This window comes from Quercus suber, unplaced genomic scaffold (genome assembly GCF_002906115.3).
Source record: "Quercus suber isolate HL8 unplaced genomic scaffold, Cork oak 2.0 scaffold_623, whole genome shotgun sequence".
In the NCBI taxonomy this organism is placed as follows: domain Eukaryota; kingdom Viridiplantae; phylum Streptophyta; class Magnoliopsida; order Fagales; family Fagaceae; genus Quercus; species Quercus suber.
In genome coordinates this window covers 43,658-65,125 of record NW_027070066.1, presented here as the reverse complement: position 1 = coordinate 65,125, position 21,468 = coordinate 43,658, and the positions used below count along the sequence as shown (strand labels likewise).

The 21,468-nt window shown below is 36.0% G+C and overlaps 1 protein-coding gene across 2 annotated transcripts; it reads right to left on the bottom strand.

Moving 5' to 3' along the window:
• Positions 1 to 6,490: 6,490 nt before the first annotated feature.
• LOC111993617 (transcription factor MYB3R-1) lies at positions 6,491 to 13,979 on the bottom strand. Of its 2 annotated transcripts, none has more exons than XM_024025453.2 (12): positions 13,809 to 13,979; positions 13,356 to 13,556; positions 12,959 to 13,013; positions 12,810 to 12,867; positions 12,465 to 12,559; positions 12,253 to 12,356; positions 11,772 to 11,900; positions 9,975 to 11,592; positions 9,094 to 9,374; positions 8,371 to 8,485; positions 7,270 to 7,497; positions 6,491 to 6,864 (listed from the first exon to the last, which is right to left on the bottom strand). In XM_024025453.2, exons 2-12 carry the CDS (start codon positions 13,457 to 13,459, stop codon positions 6,730 to 6,732), a joined length of 2,922 nt encoding a protein of 973 aa, XP_023881221.1. In that variant the 5' UTR covers positions 13,460 to 13,556; positions 13,809 to 13,979; the 3' UTR covers positions 6,491 to 6,729. The 2 variants fall into 2 exon arrangements, with proteins under 2 accessions (XP_023881221.1, XP_023881220.1); XM_024025452.2 differs by having other exon boundaries at positions 7,270 to 7,500; positions 13,809 to 13,978.
• Positions 13,980 to 21,468: the final 7,489 nt, after the last annotated feature.

The window sequence follows — 21,468 nt, the reverse complement described above, 5'->3', positions numbered from 1 at the left end:
AGGACATACTAGACCAAACTACCATAAGCTGAAAGCATTGAACAATGCAAGCACGCCTCGATCACGAGGAAGGAGAAATGATGAGAGGTCTTAGGGTGGTAAGCAACCAAGAAGTCAAAACCGTGATCCAAGAATGATGGACATGATGAAGATGATTAGTGCCTTCACAAATTGCTTGGAAAGCTTCACAAAAAGGTTTGACAATCCTAATTTTCATACCTAATCCATTAAGGATATCACCCCAAACGCACGTGACGTGAGGGTGACGAAGGGTGTCCATGCATCAATTCTTCCTATGCCTTGTGAATATGTTTGGTTGCTTGTTTTATGCTTCTGTTTGATTTGTTTTGTTGCTTGATTATTTGTTTCATTTTAAAATGTCTTTATTTTGTCTTTGATCAATCTTTATTACTTTTATGTCAAAAATCCAAAAACACATAAAAAGTAGAAAATCCAAAAGTTTGATCAACTGTGTTGAGTGTTGTCTCAAAGCATGTTTTGCCTTGTACCTTTGTACAAATGGCTTTGTGCATTTAACGAGCTTAACTTGTCTCTTATGCACTCATATCATTGTGGAAGAAATTTCAAAATCTATGTGACTGTTGTAAATAAATCTTCAACCTTGTCATGAATGATTAGTGAATGGTTTTATTGATCTTGAGACATGCATAGACTTGTACCTATATATATCTTCCCGCTTTTATTTTATTACTTTTCTCAAAGAGCTCACCTAATGTAAATCTTCAAATGAAAAGAGATATTAAGTTGCAAAAGCTTGTCGCACATACTAGTATTTGACTAGGAAAAAGGGAAAGCAACCAAAATAAAATGTATGATGCCCAAAAAGCCAAAGGCTAACTCATCAAAATTGAAATATTAAAAATTTTAGGCATCGATCTCACAATGAGATTTGTTTATTCAAAAAGATCAAATGATTTATTGTATATGGAGCCAAATGAAAAGCTTCAAAGAAATGCTCTCAAGTCTATGTGGGATGTCATATATGTACATTTAGACTAAGAACTATCTTATTTTTAATATTCACACACAACACACAAGTCTATGTTCAATGAATGCCATATTCATTTGTGTGATTGTACTTATTTAAATGTGTTTTCACAAGCTCAATCTTTGTTGATCAAACACAAAAAGATTTTTGAGTGTTTTAGTTTATTTTTGGAAAGTGTTTTGTTTTTACAAAAATGTCAAAAATTTCAAAAATAGTGTTGCCCTATTTTGGCGACTCAGTCGGGGGTAGGTCTAGTCGTATGCCCCAATCGCGAGCTCACTCAGAGATTTTTCACGGCTCACTAGCGAGTCAAGGTTGTAGTCGCGAAAAATACTTAGAAAAATTTTCAAAACTTGAGTTTTTGTGATTTTCGCGGCTTAGTGTGGCAACTTGTTCACAGGTGGAAGGTCCAGTCACGAGGGTACACAGAGATTTTCACAGCTCCCCTGGCACTTATCTCGCGGGTAAACCTTCCAGCCGCAAAAAACACTTAGAGAAACTTTTCAAGTTTCTTACCTTCACATCGTTTCGCGGCTTACCTTGGTGACTTACTAGCGACTTGATCCAGTCACGAAAAACGCGTGTTTTAAGGACAGTTTTTAAAAAAAAAAATTCAGTTTTTTCCTTGAATATCAGTGATTGTTCATTGTCTTCTTCATTTCTCTCTCTCATACACTCCGAATCTCACTGAAAAAGATTCCATTTTTGCATCATGTCTTCATCAAACACCAAGAAAAAGGTATGGGTTTTCCTTCCCTCACTTCATTCTTACTGTTTTGATCATTATTTTCTTGTTTTGTGAGTTGCACTTGTGTTATGAGTTTTTCTTTATGTTCAATCTTGAATCTGCCTAATATGTTAGGGATGAGTGTGTGGATTTGTTTTCTTTGTTGCTGAGTTTATTTAGTATCTTGCTTTTGCTTTAGGTTGCTTGTCTGTGTTCTGTGCATTGTCTCTGATAGAGTCATTTCTCTTTGAGCATATGGGTTTGGGGTTCTTCAGTGTTTCTCTCTGTATGTGGCTTTTGGGTCTATCTGTTTATATGAGTTTGTGATATGTGTGGCTAGTATTGTCTTGTTTTTCATTCACCATATCTAGTGTTTGCTGCTGCATTGGGGTTTTCATGCTCATTTCATACTCATCATATCTTATTTCTTTGACATTTGCTCTATAATGTTTACATGTGATTTTAACTATCTTATAACTGAAACTAATCAAACTGATATTTGTTTCTTGTGGTATTGTATTTGGTACTTTGCTGTGTGTCTGCTCTGTTGCAGATAACTCGTTCCTCCAGAGGCAAAGACATTGTAACCGATGATCCATCAACCCCGGTTGCTAAACGGACACGATTATCATCTAAGTCTTCCAGGGACTCTACCATTGAGAGATTCAGGACTCCTACTGACTCAAATACCTACACAGACATCTTCAAAGAGTCTTCTCTCATTATGGAACGAATTGTCAAGTTTGATACCCTAGGGACAACGTTTATCCCTAAAATTTTTAAAGAGAAAAGATTGGGCTGACCTTTTTGGGAATTTTGAGGATCCAATTAAAGAACTGGTTAAGGAATTCACTCTAATGCCAGATACACAGGGGTAGAGTTGAAATACTGGGTACGAGGAACAGAATTTTCCGTGAATGCAGACTACAATGTTAAGGTACTTCACATCACCAAACCAAAAAATGTGAATCGAACTCCATACGATGACAAAGTACTTCAGGCACAAGACATCCTTCAAGTTCTTGGGAATGAACATGAAGTGGGAAGCACAGGAGCATTTATAAGCACTGCACTGTTTTCGCTCAAACTGACAACTCTAAAGCTGATCATGTTTTCCAATCTCTACTCATTGTCAAACACTGCCTTCATCAATCTTGGAAGGGCTAAATTTTTGTGTGACCTCATTAATGATGCCCTGATTGACATCTGTGCTCACATATTCCAGATAATTGGGCAAACAGCGGCTCGTTCAACAACACGGACAATTCTTCCATTCTGCAACCTAGTCATGAAGATTGTTCTTCATGAAGGTGTTAGTCCTTCATCAGATGAGAAAATCCTGCCCCGTCCTCGACTAAGCAAGAGTCACTCCTCCAAGAAACCTAAGACTGAGCCATCCACACATGCATCTCCATCTGCTCATGCTACAGCTACTCCTGCAAAATCAACCAGCACCCCATCTGTTCCTCCTGATTTTCAAATTCCCAAGCAAAGTTACTTCATCGAAAATGTGTTTCATCGAATTTCTGATTTAGAACGGCTTCTCAACTCCTTTCATAATCAAACTCAAGTGCGTCTCGAAACCATTGAGTTACCATTAGATAACATACAACAAAAGCTGGAAGACAGCCTTTAGCTATTCGTGCCAAAAAGGGGGAGAGAAGTCTAAGAATGAAAAGGATGAAAAGGAGTGTGCACTCTGAAAGGGAGAGTTTTTATAGTTGTTATATACTTTTGGAAAAATTGTGATTCACTAGTATAGTCATCAATTTTAGTTGTTTTTCAGCATATCTTACTTTATGTTTTGTTTGTACCTGCTACCTCTGTAGGTTTTTAAGGTTTCTGTTTATGTTTTGTACCCATATTACTTTTGTAAGCTTTGAGGGTTTGTTTCTATGCACCATGTAGGCCTTTGTGGTTTGTACCTTGCTTTATCCAGCCTATGTGTTTCGCTTAATCAGTACTTATAACTAAGTGTTATGCATTTCCGTCTAAATACTGTCACTCTTGTGCCCTTGTAGGACTTTATTCCTAGATGCATATACTTTACGTACTGTGCATTGGTTGAGTATTGGTCATTCAGGTAATTTACCTAGTGTTTGTCAGCTTGAATGTCCGGATGTTCATTCCCAGTGTGAATGAGCATTATGATCACTTATTTATAGTGATTGCTTGTTTTGGTCTTGCCATGGTTTATTGCTTTATTCCATTGTGCTTGATCGCATTGTGCTTGCTCTATATGCTTTACAAGTTTTCTGCATACAATGAACTTATTGTGTTGTGTTTCAGGAGTTCTTGTTCTTATGGTTCAAAAGCTTCACAAATTCTACAGTTAGGTGTTAGTGAGTTTTACAACTATTCCCAACTCACGTGTTAAAGGGGGGAGATTATAAGGTTGAAATTTATCAACCATCTTGTTGGCTTTATTCCGTGCCAATTTGCTTGTAATTTAGCACTTAGTAACCCTGTATTTAGGTGGAATTCATGTAAGGGTAGTGTGTGAAGAGAGTGTGAAGAATTGCTCATCTTTGTGCAAAGAATCAGAGACTTGCAGCTAGGACTCGCAACTGACTTGCAGCTAGGACTCGCAACTAACGCGCGGCTTGCAAGCCACCAAATGCTATGCACATGAGAAGCATGCAGGAAGGTGAAGGGTTATGCCAGCTGTCGCACTACAGAACAAAAGTCCCAGGCTGGTTAGGCCGTTACCTCACGACTTGAACTTGCGACTTGGACAAGCCGCGAGGCCAAGCCGCCAACTTACCCTGTTTGGCAAAAATTGTCTCTTCGTATTCCAAACACACACCACTATATATGTCCCTTATACCCACGAAATTAAGAGAGCTTCCAAAGAGAATTTTGTGAGAGAAATTCTAGAGAAAAACAAGATTTCCTTATCCCCAATCTTCACTAAGAGACTCTACAAATTCCTCTACTCTCTTCCTCTACATTGATACATCCTTGAGAGGTTATTGACCAAATCCTTTTCTCATCACACCCACGTTTGTAAGAAAGTTCATTTGATGCTAAGGGAAGTAGTTTGGAAGGGACCAATGACTATTGGTTAATGCTATGGTGTATAGTGGAATCCGATAAGTTAAAGAAGAAATAGGTTCGGCACAACCTCGTTGGAGCAAGAAACTTGGAGGGCTTAGGTACACTGGATAGATTAGGCTTAAAGAGTCTTCTTCTATTCATGTATCTCAACTACATTCTTTAGTGGATTATTTACTGCTTGGAGGGCGGCGAAGAGATTTTACGCCGAGGGCTTCGATTTCCTCTTCGATAACACGTCGCGTGTTGTCCTTGTGTTTGCGTCTCACTTCATTTATCTTTGTCTTTTATTTTCTGTTGTGGATGTGATTATAATTGGCTTAGATTGTTTATCAATTCTGTGTTTGGCTTATGTTCATGTTCCGCACATTAATTGTTTGATAATAAACTTGAATTGATATTTTGTAATTGGGGGTCAAAACGTTCAAGGGTGTTTTAGACACATTGAACTTTCATGAATGATAAGTTGTCTAGCAACCATGTCGTCTTCATTAGACCCTTGAGCATCCTCCTTATCATCCTCACTAAGTTTGGACTGGCCAGGGCTTCCTTTTCTTTGTGCAGTTTTTGAAGCAACTGCACACATCCAAGAACCGAATTGAAGTTCACCCTCATTCGTTGAAAGACAGCCTTTATGTACCTTTTGACACTCTCGATCTTGATGACCAAGTATACCACATCTATAAGGTGGGAAGCCTTTCATACTTAAAGAAAACCCAACCTTCTTCCACTCCTTCAACATGAATCATTTTTCCTCTCATAAGAGGTTTGGTGACATCAATATCCACCCGAATCCTAAGAAAAGGATCCCATGCTAAACCACTTTTTGGAGCATCAATCAAAATTGGCACACCAATCTCATTGGCAATCCTAGTACCAACGACGGAATTCCTACTTTTGATGGGGATATTGAAAACCCGGATCCAAAAAGGGCAGTATTGGAAGGAAACATTACCTGGACTGAGATCACCATTGAATTGCTTCATTAAAATCAATCTCTTGTCAAAAGGACCAAGGACTTCTATCTAAGACCTCCGTCACGTCTTCTTCACTTGTAAAAATAGCCAAAAAGAGATTATTGCCAACCCTTTAGTGGTAAAACCATGTGACCCCTGCCAAAGTTTCTGGATTGTAGATTTAAACACCTCCCTGTTAAATTCCTTATTGATATGTAACTTGAATAAGATACTGAATTTTGCTTGATGTTTAGTGCAAAATACATCCTGGGAGCTCACGGCCAAAACACATTTTTCCTCTTCCAATAGCTTAAACTTTTTCCACATCTCCTCCATCGCCGTAAACATTGGGAAAGAATTGTAGTAACAGAGTGAAAGAAAGGATTAATAGAAAGGAATTGCAAGACCAGAAAGGATAAGAAGAGAAGAAAGTACGAGAAGAGAATCCCCTACTACAGTCAACAATGCAGACCGGAGGGGTTTAGATCTTGCGTTAGGGAACGCAAGTTTGTTCCTTTTACTTTCCAAGACTACAGAGAGCCAAGGAGAGAAGTTTACAATTGATAACGTTTAAGTTACAACTTAAAGCACCAATATGAGAGAGAGAGCTTAACACCTTTTTTGTATTTTTGGCAAAATAATTTATTACAAGGAGAAGAGGACACGAGGAAGCCCCATATCCATCTTAAAAAAAGTATTTTTAAAAAGGTTGTCCTCTAATTTACTATCCAAGATTAAAGAGCATAATTTTGTCCAATATCAGAATTATTATAAAGCAGAGAGCAATATCTACAGATGAATTGGACATGTACTTGTCACCCCCCAAGTTCAAACAAGAACAATGGGATCAAGCGCAACTCTAAAATGTATTGAACAAACTATACAATCACTCTGCATAAAACCTTGCCACTTCCGATGAAAATACATAAAAACTGCACACATGTATATAATATATATCATACTCTCAGTAGTACTAAAACACACTATCTGCAATTCCTCATCAGATGGGATTTGGGGCTTGAAAAGCTTTTAGCACTTGTGTTCTCAGGAAATTTCTTGTTGTCTGTACCCTTCCCAGGCGTCCCACATCCACTGAAATCAAGAACACGTTGCTCCGTCTGTGTGTTTACAAAACAAATATATATATATATATATAAAATAAATGTAAGGAATTGGAAATCGTAGATTCATTAAGAAACAACATGAAAAGGAAGAGCAGGCACGGCAGTTTATACTTTATACTAAAACCTGCTCTACTAACTGATCCAAGGCACTCAATTTAGAAGGGGGTGTCTGCAAATATGGTTCAAATAACATCCTGTAATAATTGTGAGGAATGTCCATTTTATTTTGACCAGAATTAGTCCAGCACACATTAGTAGAAATGCCAATGGAAAAGACTTGTACACAACAAGGTATAAAGGCTACAAAAGAAGAGCTACAAAAGAAGTGCTGATGGTAAATAAAGGAGCCCACACACACACACGAGCACGCACACTGCATTCCTTAGAAATGCTCCTTACCAAGAAACCAGGAGGCATATTCTCCTGGTTGTTATGAAGAAAACAATTGTCCGGGTCAGATAAATTCTTGTTGCCGGAGCAAAATGTCTTTGAGGGCATTTCAGGATCATCATTTGTCAAAACATCCAAGGCATTGGCATATGTAGCTGCAGTATCCTCACTTAGGTGTCTCATCAACCCAATGGCATCATAGCACCTCATCCCAGGGCTCAAGAAGTATCCCAAATCCTGCTGAGGTAATTTAATATGCCATACAGTTTACAGTCATAGAAAATTCAACACAAACAAGCATGACAAAAACAAAAACAAAAACAAAAACAAAAAACCCATAAATTTACATTTTTTCTGTCTGGTCAATTATCATATGTTACATTCTCTTTAATCAGGTGGTCAGAATTCTCAACAATGAGATCCATAGTTCTGACCACTTTAATATTTTTTTTCCCATTTTTTTTTCTCTTTTGGTAAAGTATGCTATTCACAACTCATATAGAATATGCATATGCCATTTGATAATCAGATCATGTGTCATGCTAAGAATATACTCATGAGCAAGAGATTCATGAGTAAAACAGATTTGTTTTTTTAAAACTGTTTCTTGGCCTGAAGTGTTCCAAAACCAAGAAATTAGACCGGTAGATTTAGTGATTTGAGCAATTTTTAAACTTTTTTTTTTCCATAAAATTTACAAAAGCGTTCCCATCCCAGTCAAGTTTTAGTCCAAATGACAACAATCTACTTTGCATTAGAGGTGCCCGATCATATAAATCTACATTAATTTTTTTCAAGATTTCATTCTCTGATTCTTTGGCTTTAGTTGCAAGGATTCCAATTTCAAGATTTTTGGCCATATATGTTGTGCTCCAAATTTTATGAGAAGCTAGGATTTATGGCTACAAGTTTTCTTAGTTCTCAGTGTACAGCTTGATGATTCCACGAGCTTAAAACAATTGTGCATTATAGGTTCTCAGATGTTATTTAACATCTTCTCAAAAAAAAAAAAAAAAAAAAGTTATTTAACATGTTACCAAAATTCAGAAAACAAAAAGGAAATGAGGGAGGGGAGGAGAGTGTATGAGCAACTATTGGGCTTTAAATTACCTCAAGTGTCATGTCTGCATCAGCTCTTGGTGGAAGAAAAGTACTTAAAAACCAGGGAGACTTCCATGGTGATGGAGATTCAATTCCTCTTTTTCTATCTGGAGTCTCATCAAATCTAAAAATTGAGGAATAGAAAATAGCAAAGAACAAAGAAATCTGATCAGAATCTCAGAATGTAACAAAGAAGAAATTTGTGTTGACAGAACTACAGGTTTACTCAAAAAGAGATAATAGAGCACATTGACTAATTTCAAGACTTTCAACGACTGAAAAATCCATAGTCACAGAATGTTATAGGGGTTCTCTATTGTTCAACACTAGTGCAATGATTTTATAAAAGTATAAAAAATAGAAAATAAAAGGGTTACATGCATACATATAAGCAAACATACATATGGGCTTAAAGATATACCCAAAATTAAATAAACTACACGTGAACAAGTTAAGATGGCAAGTCCTGCTCCATGCTTGATGTCAAAGTTCATGAAAATGTAATTCATGTAGATTTTCATGACCATACATGTGCAAGCACTTTTCTTAGTATGAAAGTGGACGGCAATATAATGGCTCCAAAACTGTTTCACTAATGTGCTTTGTATGGTTCATCAAAAAAATATGTGCTGTGTATGTTACAACAGCTAGAAAGGAAGCTAACCGAATTGCTTAATTTTACTCATGCGTATATCCAAAAAACCTATAACAATGTGCTCTGCAGTAACTTACATGCTAAAGCTTTGAATATCAGCATCGTTCCCATAATTTCCACTGGTTTCTAATGATGGGGCACATTCTGAAGATGTAGCTGGAAGTATATACTTCTCATTTTTCAGAGAGGATGACTCTATATTGTCACCCTGGTATGACTTGGTGTCCAACCTTATAACATATTGGCCTTTGGGACTCAAAATTGCCATACTCAAGGCTCTAGTTGTTTGATGTTCATCTGTATCCGGAGAAAAGACCAGCTGATCATCTGAATTATGCTCAACAAGCAGTCCTGTAGGCTGTAGAAGCATTAAAAGGAACCATATAAACCAGGAAGTTAGTAAACAAAACAAACATGGATCAACAACTAAGAGATGTTGAAGACCAGAAGCTAACCATTTGGTGATTTGAAACCTACATGTTTCTATAATACAAGTGAAAATTTAATTTGCATGGTATTTTATTTCCAACTCAAAAGTTATAGGATCAATTGATAATTAATAGTGCCATATGATGCACAAAAGAGTTTTGCCACTTAAGTAATAAAAGAGAATGTATAAAATTGTAAAAAAAAAAATTAGTATTTTACATAACGTGGGCCAAGAAAACTTAAATAATCGAGCTGATTACAAGATGAGAGGAACAGGATAAAGTGGAAACTGTGCCAAACGCCAAAGGTTTCACAGTTCAAGGCTAAACACTAAATAGTATAAACACCACTAGGATCAAGCTCTTCCAAAAACATTTAACTATTCTTGGAATTGCATCTAACTAAAAATCAAATTTGTAGAAAGAAAAAAAAGACCCTAATGCAATGAAAAAAAAAATTTATAAAACAACTCATGATTAAATAATCCAAAACAAAAACTCATGATTATGAAAGTTGTGTCAGCATCTACCTTGGCCTTAGGATCAATATTCAAGGTACTTTCCTTTGCAATGTTCTCTTTATTCTCCTCAAAAGCATGGCCTGTATTAGCTTTATCATGCATTGATTCTGCAGTGTTCACTTTCTGGTCAACAACACAATCGAGCATCTCCTCAATAGAAGATATAGACATTGCCAAAGCCCCATTCTCATCTAAAATAGATTCCAAAGAAGAAAAAGGACTTGTCAAGCTAAATTTCTTCATGTTTTTGTCCTTTCCCAGTTTTTTGTCTCCCTTTGTTTCTTCAACTGGTGACAGAAAATCACGCAGTCTCTTTTTCATGATGGTTGGCGTACATATAAAGCTCTTACTGGCATTCTTTAATATAGCTTCTGGAGTACTTTTGTGACTTGGTGAATCCCATAAGCTGCATGGTGAGGACAAGTTCATTGGACGCATAAGTAGTTGACGAATCCCAAGAGGGCTATATGCTTGCTGTATATCACCACCAGATGCTATGGGATCAAAGTTGAGAGAAGGAATATCTAAGCTTGGAAAACAAGGAGGCTCATAACACAGAGATCCTGAACCCCTTCTGTCTTTATATGCAGTAGCACCATTCTCATCCATTGAGGGAGGGAGTTGCATAGAATCTGAGTTCACTGAACCAAACAAATCTGCAGGAGCCAGCTTTGAAGTAACCATTGCTTCATCTGACTTTGAAATTTGTTTTGCATTCTCATCATTCGAGGAAAATTTTCGCATAGAATCTGAGACTACTGCACTAAAAATATTAACAGGAACGAGTTTTGGATTATTCTTTGCCTCATCTATTTTCATAGGGTCATCTTTTTCATCTACATCAATATCAGGAGAATCAACATAGATGAAGTCATCTCTTGAACTTGTAATGGCCTCGAAATCTAAAGTTCCTCCTTCTACATCCTTTAGAGGGTCACATGACTCCATAGCAAAAATTCTGGTGTTTGCAGAGTTCTGAGAATCAGATTGGCAAATCACTGAATTTTTTCCCGCATCCAGGTTATTTGATTGTTCTGTCACATTGCCATCAAAAAAGAATCCAGGAATTCTTGTATCTGAGAATGCATTCTGAAAAAAATCACTCTCAGATATCAATAGGTTCATGTTTTCCATTGTAGCAGAAGTGTTGAATCCCACAGAACTCCGTGATAGAATAGAATGTTTGTCACGGATTTCATTTACACAATTGCTATGTTCAGATGTTCCAAAACCCAATGATTCCTGTGAGTCATCCACAAAGATGTTGGGCAGATTATGGGAACTAAAGTGGTAATCCTCATGTCCAGGAGTTTCAGCTTCCAGTAATGAATATTTCTCCATATTATGCCCCTTTCTACAACCTGCTTCCGCAGTCCTAAGATTCCGTGCTGCATTTTCTATTCCAGAATCAAATTGAGAGCAAATGACAGCTATTGATCCTTGACTACAATCTGAATTGTCATCTTCAACCATATCTACTTGACACTGCTGCACACCCACAGAGGATGAACTTGGATTTCCTACATAAGGCAGACCTTGAAACTGTTCAAGTAATCCTGATGCCAAATAAGATTGCAATTTCTTTTTCACAGAGCTGTTCCAGTGATTTTTTATTGCATTGTCCGTCCTGATACAAACAAGCACAATGATGTTTCAGAACCATTCTCATCTTTGTCAACATATATTTCTGAATTCATCATATATGCAATCTAAATTTACCTTCAATTGTGATAAAGTAGCAACACATTTCCACATAGATACAATGAAAATGTATTAAGCATTATGATTATCTAAAGAGATGCCTACCTTCCAGGCAAGAATTTTGATAACTCAGCCCACTTGTTCCCATAAATTTGATGAGCACGAATTAGAGCCAGCTCCTCTTCCTCTGTCCACGGTTCCTTGCTTATGTTAGGATTAAGATGGTTATGCCACCTGAAAAAGAAAAAGGATTATATAAAACTAACCTACAATGCAGCACTGACAAGGCCTATGCTTCAGTTGTTCTCCTAAACTAGTATCTTCTTCTGTTATGATAATGGATTAGTTTGAAGTATTTGACTTTTATGCTTCTGTAAGCTGGGTGTAAATAAGCCTTCATGAAAGAGTTCCAGTATACATAGTTCACTTATATTAAGATTATGTCATGAAAAAGACATATAAAAGGAAGCAACCTAGTATAATTTAATTCTTGTAAACAAGAAGATAAAAATGTGCTAATGAAGGTCCTTAACTTAAAGATTTTGAAGAGAATGAGTAAAATGAATGAGCAAATTAATGATCAGACCTTTCTCGACACTGCTTTCCAATACGTCCAGGCAATGCTTCTGCAATGGTTGACCACTTCTTTGATCCATATTTATTCACTAACTCGATTATTTTTTCATCCTCCTGTTTATGATGCAATGAAATCATCCACTTATACAGTGTCACTATCTACAAACGAGCACTTTGAAGGTGGAACTGTAAAGCATTCTGACAATGTCAAAAGCAACTCACCTCTTTAGACCATGGACCTTTGAAGAGTTCAGGATTCAAGACCTTCTGCCACCTGTGCAGGCACTGCACATCTGTCCGGTCTTTAAAACATTCCGCTGCATATTACACAATATCTCGCATGAAAAAATTATCCTTGCAATGAAACTATCTTTAATTAAAATTCAATGGCTAAGAAAGCTCCACTTCGTTTATCAGGGAAAGAAAATAACATATATTTGAATTTTATTTCAAGCTTCTTCAAGTTGATTATTTAAATTTATCAGAAGCAGTGGCAAAAGAGAGATAATTAATGGATGTGAAAGCATAAAAGTGATGAAGTGAGAATGTTGTCATGTTTCATATTACCTATTCTTTTCCAACTTTTTCCTTTATAATGTTCAACTGCCCTCCGCAATAGCTCATCCTGTATATGAAGATACAAACCGTTGTGATAAGTTGCTTATAAACGAAAGGACACATGTAAACCAAAATTTTCATCCCAAAACCAAAAGTACCTCTTCGGCAGTCCATTTTCCCATTGTTGAGCGTCTTGTGGGGCCACTAGTCCTCCTAAAATACAGACATTTTTAGTACTCCATAAGAACCAATTTCTAAAACAAATGAAGCATAATCTGACTGGTGATAGAACAATTCATTTCCTAGGGAGAAAGAGGGACATACAAGCACTAGAAAGACGAGTATATGTTCAATTCCTAAACCCTCCCAATTAAAAAGTTCTCTGAAGTCAAAATCACTTACTTTGATACCATAATAAACTACCCTAACCCCAAAAAACTAAAGCCAATAAAAAGGAGTGAATTTAATTTAATCATTTAACCATTATACTTACAATTATAACATGGGTTACAAAACTACAAACTACAAAATTGATTAGGGAACAGTTTAAATTACCCAATAATAGGCCTCATTTTCTGAGAAGCATCAGTTTCTCGACCAGGGGCAGTAGTAACAGGAGGTCGAACTTGCTTACAACTTGTAGTGCTAAACCTTGACATTGTTCTTTCCCAATAAAAGAGTGAAACCAATCCCCAAGAACATTATAATCCTTTCTAGAAGGTTCTAGTTGCGCAAACACCGTGACCAAATCACAGGCTGAAATGGGCAATGAAAAAGCAATTAACTTGGTTAATCAAAACAACCAAAAGTAATTCTTTGTTGAAATTAAGAACCCTAAGTAATTTGACTTGGTTAGTAAAGTGTAAACAGAAAATCCAAATTCTCAAACGATATAGAAGAATTTTCAAAGGAAATGACTCTATTTTTTTTTTTTTTTAAGTGACGGAAATGAAATGCAACTCCCAAAATTCAAATTCCCAAAAAGAATTGGTGACGGTATATACTCACCAAACAGTGTTTCAGAATACACAGAGAGACAGAGAGTAATTATGCCTTTGCGTGCAATTTGCAGATCCTATCGACGAAACGGTGAAGAAGGACCTGCAAATGCACTACGAGTTCTTCACTGAGAGAGAGAGAGAGAGAGAGAGAGAGAGAGAAACGGTCAAGAAGAATTTGAAAAATGGTAGTGTATGATGATGGAGAACTTATATATGTGGGTTAAATGGCGAGCAAGTTGCGCAGCATCGAACGGTGGAAAATCGAGGGTGAATTCTGGAGTCAAAGATGACTCCTACCCTTATATTTTAAATCCTAACGGCTCCTTCACCGGCCTTAGCCGGTAATGTATGTTTTCTATTTTCTTTTCTTATGTTTTTTTTGGGGGGTTTAACCTCTCACTTAAATCCCTTCTATAGTAATTGAGATTCAATTTTTTTGAGTATCTTTTCACTTTTATTCTTACTAAAGTAATTGAGATTCGATGATGACAAAAACACTTTACTGATTAACATAATCAATTACTACAATTTTTTTATTTGGTATAAAATTGGGTCTAGTTTACATTTACACCATTTCATCAAGCCAAAAAGTATCATAATTGACCCCAAGAAGCTGGCTTAATGATTCCTAAATACTTTATGATATCCATAAGATTCTGGGATTGAAATTTCTTGCCATCATCTTGGGGCTCCCATGGGATTCATTTTTCTCTGTAATAATCTGGTGTGATGAGGGGACTGTATACACTTAAGGGAATAGTCAGATATTCGAAAATGTCTAGACACTCTCGTTTGTCAAAAAAAATATATCATAATTATTTCAATTATTTTCTATCTTAAAGCTTGGACAAAAATAAAAGTTTAAATCCAGTGATCCTTTAACGATAGAAAAATTTGCACCTACTAATAGTTTGTCTTTATGTTGTGGTAATTCCTCTCTTCCTCTTTCATTTGGGAGGTTTGATTTAGAAATGTATCCTTTGTTTCTTATTAATGAAAATTTTCATTTAGCCAAAAAAAGAATAAAAAAGAAATCATGTCGAGGACTTTGCAAACAATTTCTTCATGAACATGTTGTCTACAATTCAGTTTTGCCAAATTAGAACATGTAGCTCTAATAGGGGTTAATTTTAAGCAATTTGGACAAAAAGCTTTGGACTATAGCATATATGAATATATTTTGTTGAACTTCCAATATATTTGCATGGGTTAGCAACTAGTATACTATAAAACCGAAGTCTTTGACCAATATTTAACTTTTTTTAGAGTTACCACATTTTTACAGATCAGTGTTATTTAAAAAAAGAAAAAACTATTTCTAACTAAATTGTGAAAATCAAACCCGATGCCAAAAGCAAATCATCAAACCCAATAACCAAAACCTTAGTAATTTCCACATAAAGCCTCTAATGGTGAGTTGATTTAAGTCAGATTTGTCTATGTCAGCCATCCATAACTAGACCATGTCCAGAATAATCCACAAGGAGGACCAATGAAGAGAATCTTAAAAATGAATAAGGTTCAACTACAAATATTATGATCGTCCATGATAACCAAATCGTCCATGTCATACAGGGCTATAAACGACTAAGTAACACTTAGTAAATTTTTGGTGTTTTTCTACAAGTACTATGTAACTAAACCACGATTTGTTGTTCCAGAACGTGGGAAAAGCTCCTCGTAATCCGCTCCATTTTCTCCATTAACTTCACACCTCTCCCACGATGATAGTGGATTCAAACAAGTAGACCCACTCAAAACTCTCTATAAAAGGATCAAGTCTCATTCTATCAAGGTAAGTTCTACTATTCATAATTCACCATCCTTGTGTTCTAGAGAAAAAACTGACTTAACTGTCGGAAGGTCATTGGCCAGTTCACACCGGTTACCTCTTAAGGTACTTAAACCATCACCATAGTCTGGAGTATTCAGCCTATTGATTTTTGTGTCTCATCAACCTCAATATTTAATTTTTAGAAAAAAAATGATTTTTTTTCTTATTTCTTTGCTTGATTTCTGTCCGACTATTCACGTAAAGCTTTTCTCAATCTCTCGATTATTGTCGTCCGTTTGGGAGAGAAAAACAAAACCCATACTTCTCAGGTTCACATTCCCTCACTGTAGTCTAAACTATATCCATCACGATCCTAGTTTTTGGCCAATATCTTCGGGCTAAAAGATGACCACTTGGGACCAATGCCCAATTTTGATCTTTTCTTGGAGATTATGAGAAGAAAGAGACAGATTTTACAAATAAGATAACCAAAAATTATCCCACAATAATGTTTAATACAAGGAATTTCTTGTTCCAACGCCAGCCCGATCTGGTGTTTCGGGCGAGATTTCGGTGTTCTGGACGAAATTGATGTTCTAGACTAAAAAAAATGATGGATTTGAACCCTTCTTTGTTCTATGTTCTAATTGTTTCTCTTATGCAAACATAGGAGGAGAGAAAATAAGATAATGAACAAGATGAAGAAAACATTGAAGCATAGAGAGGTGAGGAAGGAGAAGGTAGGATTAAGTGTCCGTTTGGCAAAAATTATTTTTGCCAAAATATTTTAATATTCAACTTATTTTTGCTACTATTCATAGGTCTCATTGTATTTTTTGGTACCATTCATAGGTCTCATCGTACTATTTCAACTAACTTTTACTTTTATCTATAATATTTTTAGCAAAAAGTTTTTAGTTCCAATAAAATAAGCAGATCTCAAATAGACCATTAGAAAAGGCAAAAAGACAATCACGTGGGAATATAAAAAGTGGGCCAGTAGGAAACTTCCAAGAAGGTTCATATTTTTCATTTAGCCAACATGTTTTGCTTATTTTACCAAAGGACCATACGGGATTTTTTTTTTTTTTTGGTCAAAAACTATTTTCTTTTTGCATTTCCTGTTTTTAACTTTATTTTAATGTAGGACTCTTATATACAAAGTAGAAGTCGTAAATATAATACTTGGTATAATCTTATAAGTTTTTTTTTTTTTTGAGAAATATAAAGTAATTTGTAGTTCTTAGCTATGTATATTATGTCAAATTTATTAATTTCTCTAATAATTTACTAATTCTTTAACATACATCATTATTGTAAGTGATTTTTCACCTTATTAATGATTTTGTTAACTAAACATTTATTGAAAATTTTAGGATAATTTGTGTTGAAAATTATGTTATATGTTTCTTTAGTATAGACAAAGTGATCCATTGAAGGGTACACAAATTACATTATATAGATACAAAATTGTCTTTTTATAGATGAAACCATAATTTATTTGATTATTTAATATATAAATTTACTATCAATATATATATTTTTTTTCAATAGTATCTATAAGGTGTTTGATAATAGGTCTCAGTGAGGATTTTGGGTATGGAGTGAAACTATGGAGGATTGTTTGGTGAATATGATGGGGCATGAATTAAGAAACAATACTTTTTTTTTTTTTTTGATGAGAAGAAACAATACTTTTTGAGTGAAGATTATTGAAGAAAACTAAAAAAGTTACTACCCAAGCACACGAGCTATTATATACAAGTACATGTTTTCCATCCTTCGATATTTATTGTGCAATTCTCTTTTTCATTTGGCTTCTCCAAGATCATCTTATTGAAAGCATTAAAAATTAGAATTTATAATAAAGCGACCCAACACTAAATAAATTCATATTAAACTAGAGATGAATTTTTGAAAATATATTCTAATTAAATTAAGTAAGTTATTTTCCTTTTACAAATTTTCTAATTTCATATTTTATTAATTAATTTATACTTATTATTAATCATGAATCCTATATAAATAAATATTGAATTAGCCTATACATCATACGAGTTAGCAACTAGTAGTATTTATTCATGAATGTGGTCATGCATATATAAAGAGTTATCCACTAGTTTCCCATTATATACAATACAAGGATAAGTAAAGTTTGGTTTTCTGGTTTAACTGGCAAGGAACGTGTGTGTGTGTGTGTCCAAACAAAATTTGAAGGACTTTGTTGACTACTGATGATATACAAAAATTGTTAGTAAATTGATCGTCCAAACACGCGTCAATCAGGTACTTGAAGAACAAAAGGGTGAAGAACCTACAGAGAGCACCGGTGGGCCAAAGACCCTTCGAAGATTAAGTCAATGATGGAAGAATCTCTAATAACTCAAGGACATAAGAGTTAAGAGAATTTCAACACACTTTAGGTATGAGGAAGCTTGATGCTTATATAGTGGTGAAGGGCTGACCAAGATCCCATGAATATAGTATTTTTCCTTGTATAGAGGATATGGAGTTAATGCTCCGAGATCTCACGGCCCTACTTCCCATATTGGGAAGACACAAACATGGAATAAGGTCTTTGGGCGTGGTGTGCAAGTTATTTCCATGCAGGGATTTATGAGTGGGGAACATGCAAAGGTTTGTAGGGCCCAACATATCCAGTCGTCGGGTTCACCCTAACCCATCTGTTGGTCTAGGCGTTATTTCCCCTTCGTGTTGTACGTCGAACCTATCCGTCGACTTTTATGTGTTTACCACCCGTTAGGACCAACTGCTAAGTAACTGACGGATCTCTATGAAGCTGATGGATCTCCATAAGGCTGACGGATCTTATGGTGATGGAATAGGACCTCTGTCCTAACGAACTGTCAAGTGAGGTGTTTTCATCCTAATGGGTCGAAGGTCCAAAAAAATACTTATGCCGAAAATATCCTTATCAGCTGCCCCTTACTCCGTTGTTCATTAGGATGGCCAACGGATCACAGACTACATCGGGAACTTTAGGGTCATTAACTATCCTGTTTTCTAGGTCATTAATAGGGGCATTAACTGTCTTGTCTCGAGGTTTGGGTCATTAATAGGGGCATTAATGCCTTTAACCTATGCTAGGTGACACATGGCACTTCTGTATTGGTTGTTTTGAATAGTTGCGTCACTTCGTTTCTCATGCCTCTTCGCCCTATAATAGCCCAATTCCTTCATTAGCCTTTCTGTTTATTTGTTTCACTTGTTCATGTGCTCTGGGCTTCTTCATCCATTCATCAATTTCCATCTAATTATCTGTCGCTTTCAGGGATCATTCATTAAGACTAGCCTTCAATTGTCAGTTTTCAAAGTATGTCTCTTGTATCTAGTTTCTTTATTTTTCATTCATACCTCTTTTTCTTCTTTTTTTTCTTCTTTCGCAACCCTAATGGCTATCAATCTAGTGTTCAATCCTCACATGAGTAGATACTTAGCATTCATTCGTCGCTTATGGGTGAGAGGATTTCAGGTGATAGAGAAGCGACAAGTGAAAATTCATCGTTACTCTGTTTGGTTACGAGTGTAGACACAATGGATGGAGTCGCCACCTAGTTTTTGCAATGGTCTAGGAACCATATATATAGCATCCTCTCGAGGAATGACCTTTTGATCTTACTACCAAAGATATGGGTTCAGAGTTAAGGTACGATCTTGGGAAGGTGTTAGGCACCCAAAACCGCCCAACGCTAAGGTTGGCTTCCCTTCATTGTGTCTTATGTCTTAACCCGATTAAAGGCACACTTAACATTGCATCTATACTCACACACATAACATGGCATCAATCACCCCTAACCATACATCTATCATGCATATCAAACAACCTAACATTCATCTAATCATGGCATATCATCACATCATAAACCCTAGCATACATCTAATCATGGCATATCCTAACATTCATCAAGCATACATGTCACATCATCCTAGCATCCATCTAGCATGGCATAACATAAACCCTAACACGCTACTATCATTATGTCATCATATCCCATCCAAGGCAACAACATAGGTATGGCAAGCAAACATAGATCATCACATATGTCCCATGCTTTTAGACATGAAATCAAACATCAAACAAACACATTACATCATTAAAATTCATGGTCATACCAATGCATAACTTACCTCACTTACCTTGCAAAAACTTAACACTTATGGCATTATGCATGAGCATAAGAATGCATGTTCATGACATCAAACAAGGAAAACACAAGATGAACTTTAATTCTAACATGTGAAGAGCAAGTAAGCAAACAAACATGTGAAACAGAGACATAAAACCATGAAAACATGAAAAAGTATTTAAAACAAAAGTATACATATGAAAGTAGAAGCAAAAATAGAGGAAATAAAATTAGGGTTTCTGGATTCGTTCATACGTACGCCTGAACAACATTGCATGTGCATAATCAAGCTTGTGTATGCAACCTTGATCATATGCACGTGGGTTTCTGCCCAGAAATCCTAGAAACACAGCAAACAGTGTAAGGTTTCAAAACATGATTTCTAGCAACCTAACATGCTTTTAAGATATACAAACACATAAACCTAAACTAAACAAACATACTAAAATGTAAAACTAGTAAAGAAACAAAACAAAACAGAATTAAAATCAGAAAAATAAAAGAAAAAGTTTAAAAGAGTACCTCAAAGAAAAACACTCCTAGGCTTGATTTTTTATCATTCCCATCAGTTAAATCGATCACAAATCAATAAACATATGATTAGTAATCTTAAAATTCAAAGATTAAGGCCAGAAAAGACCGTAATCAAATAAAATTGACTTGACGATTTTTTTTTGTGAAAAACTCACTCTTTGATTCACTGTTTTTAGGGAGTCTTAGTGTTTTCCCATGGGATTTTTATGTGTTTTTGAAAGGTACCATATATGACTATTTATATTGTGAAAATGGGGGTTTGAAACAGCTCTCAGACGATGTGGGATTCATTCCAAACCTCAATCTTTAATGCAGAAAACTTGCCTTTCTGGTGCTTTTGAAACCTTACCTACATGCACATGCTCTTGCCTACATACGTAGGCTCTCAGGTTGCATACACAAGTTCATGCCTATGTACACAAGCTTAAGGTTTCTTTTAGACTTTATTTTCCAAAAATGAATTTTTATCTCATTAAAAAATTATATTTTTCATTTTAACTCATTTTAACATCTCTCAAGTCAATTTTTAATTTAATTGGGCCCTAAACTAACCTTGGGCTTTAGAATTTTAGCACCATTGGAAAATGAGGGCCCGAGTTGTATGGGGTACGAAATGCGGTGTCTATAGTGGGGGACAACGACGTTTATCCGTCAGGATACAAACCAATGGCGGAGGATCCAACTGGCTCTCTAGAAAGGGAATCGTCGGCCTATTCTCTCAAGGAAGAGGAAGGAGAAGAAGGAGAAGAGTAAGATAAAGAGGAAGAAGAGGTGGTAGAAGAAGAGGAAGAGAAACCCTCTAGCTCATCGGGTGAGGATCTCATGTCGTTCATCCTTCCGCCTATCTGGTCGGTGAATGACTTTATTCCTAAAATGCAAAGGATGTCTTTAATAGGCTCTGTCCCTACTTCCAAATTCCTAACGATGTTCCTATACAGATGGCAAGCAAAAAAAATGAGAAATGCTACTTTAGAAGAACCGTGAATGTTGACTTCTATAAAGCCTTATTTATTGCTAGACTGAGGTTGCCCCTCACTGAGCTACACTGCCAGCTCGTCGACTACCAAGATGTGTTCATTTGTCAAATTTCCCTAAACCCATGGAGGATTTTTCTAGGGGCTGAAGTGTTGTAGGGCCAAATGAGTGGGGGTTGTCGTTGCCTTACTCTCGAAGAATTCTTTTATTGCTACAAGCCCCAGCAGATAGCGCAT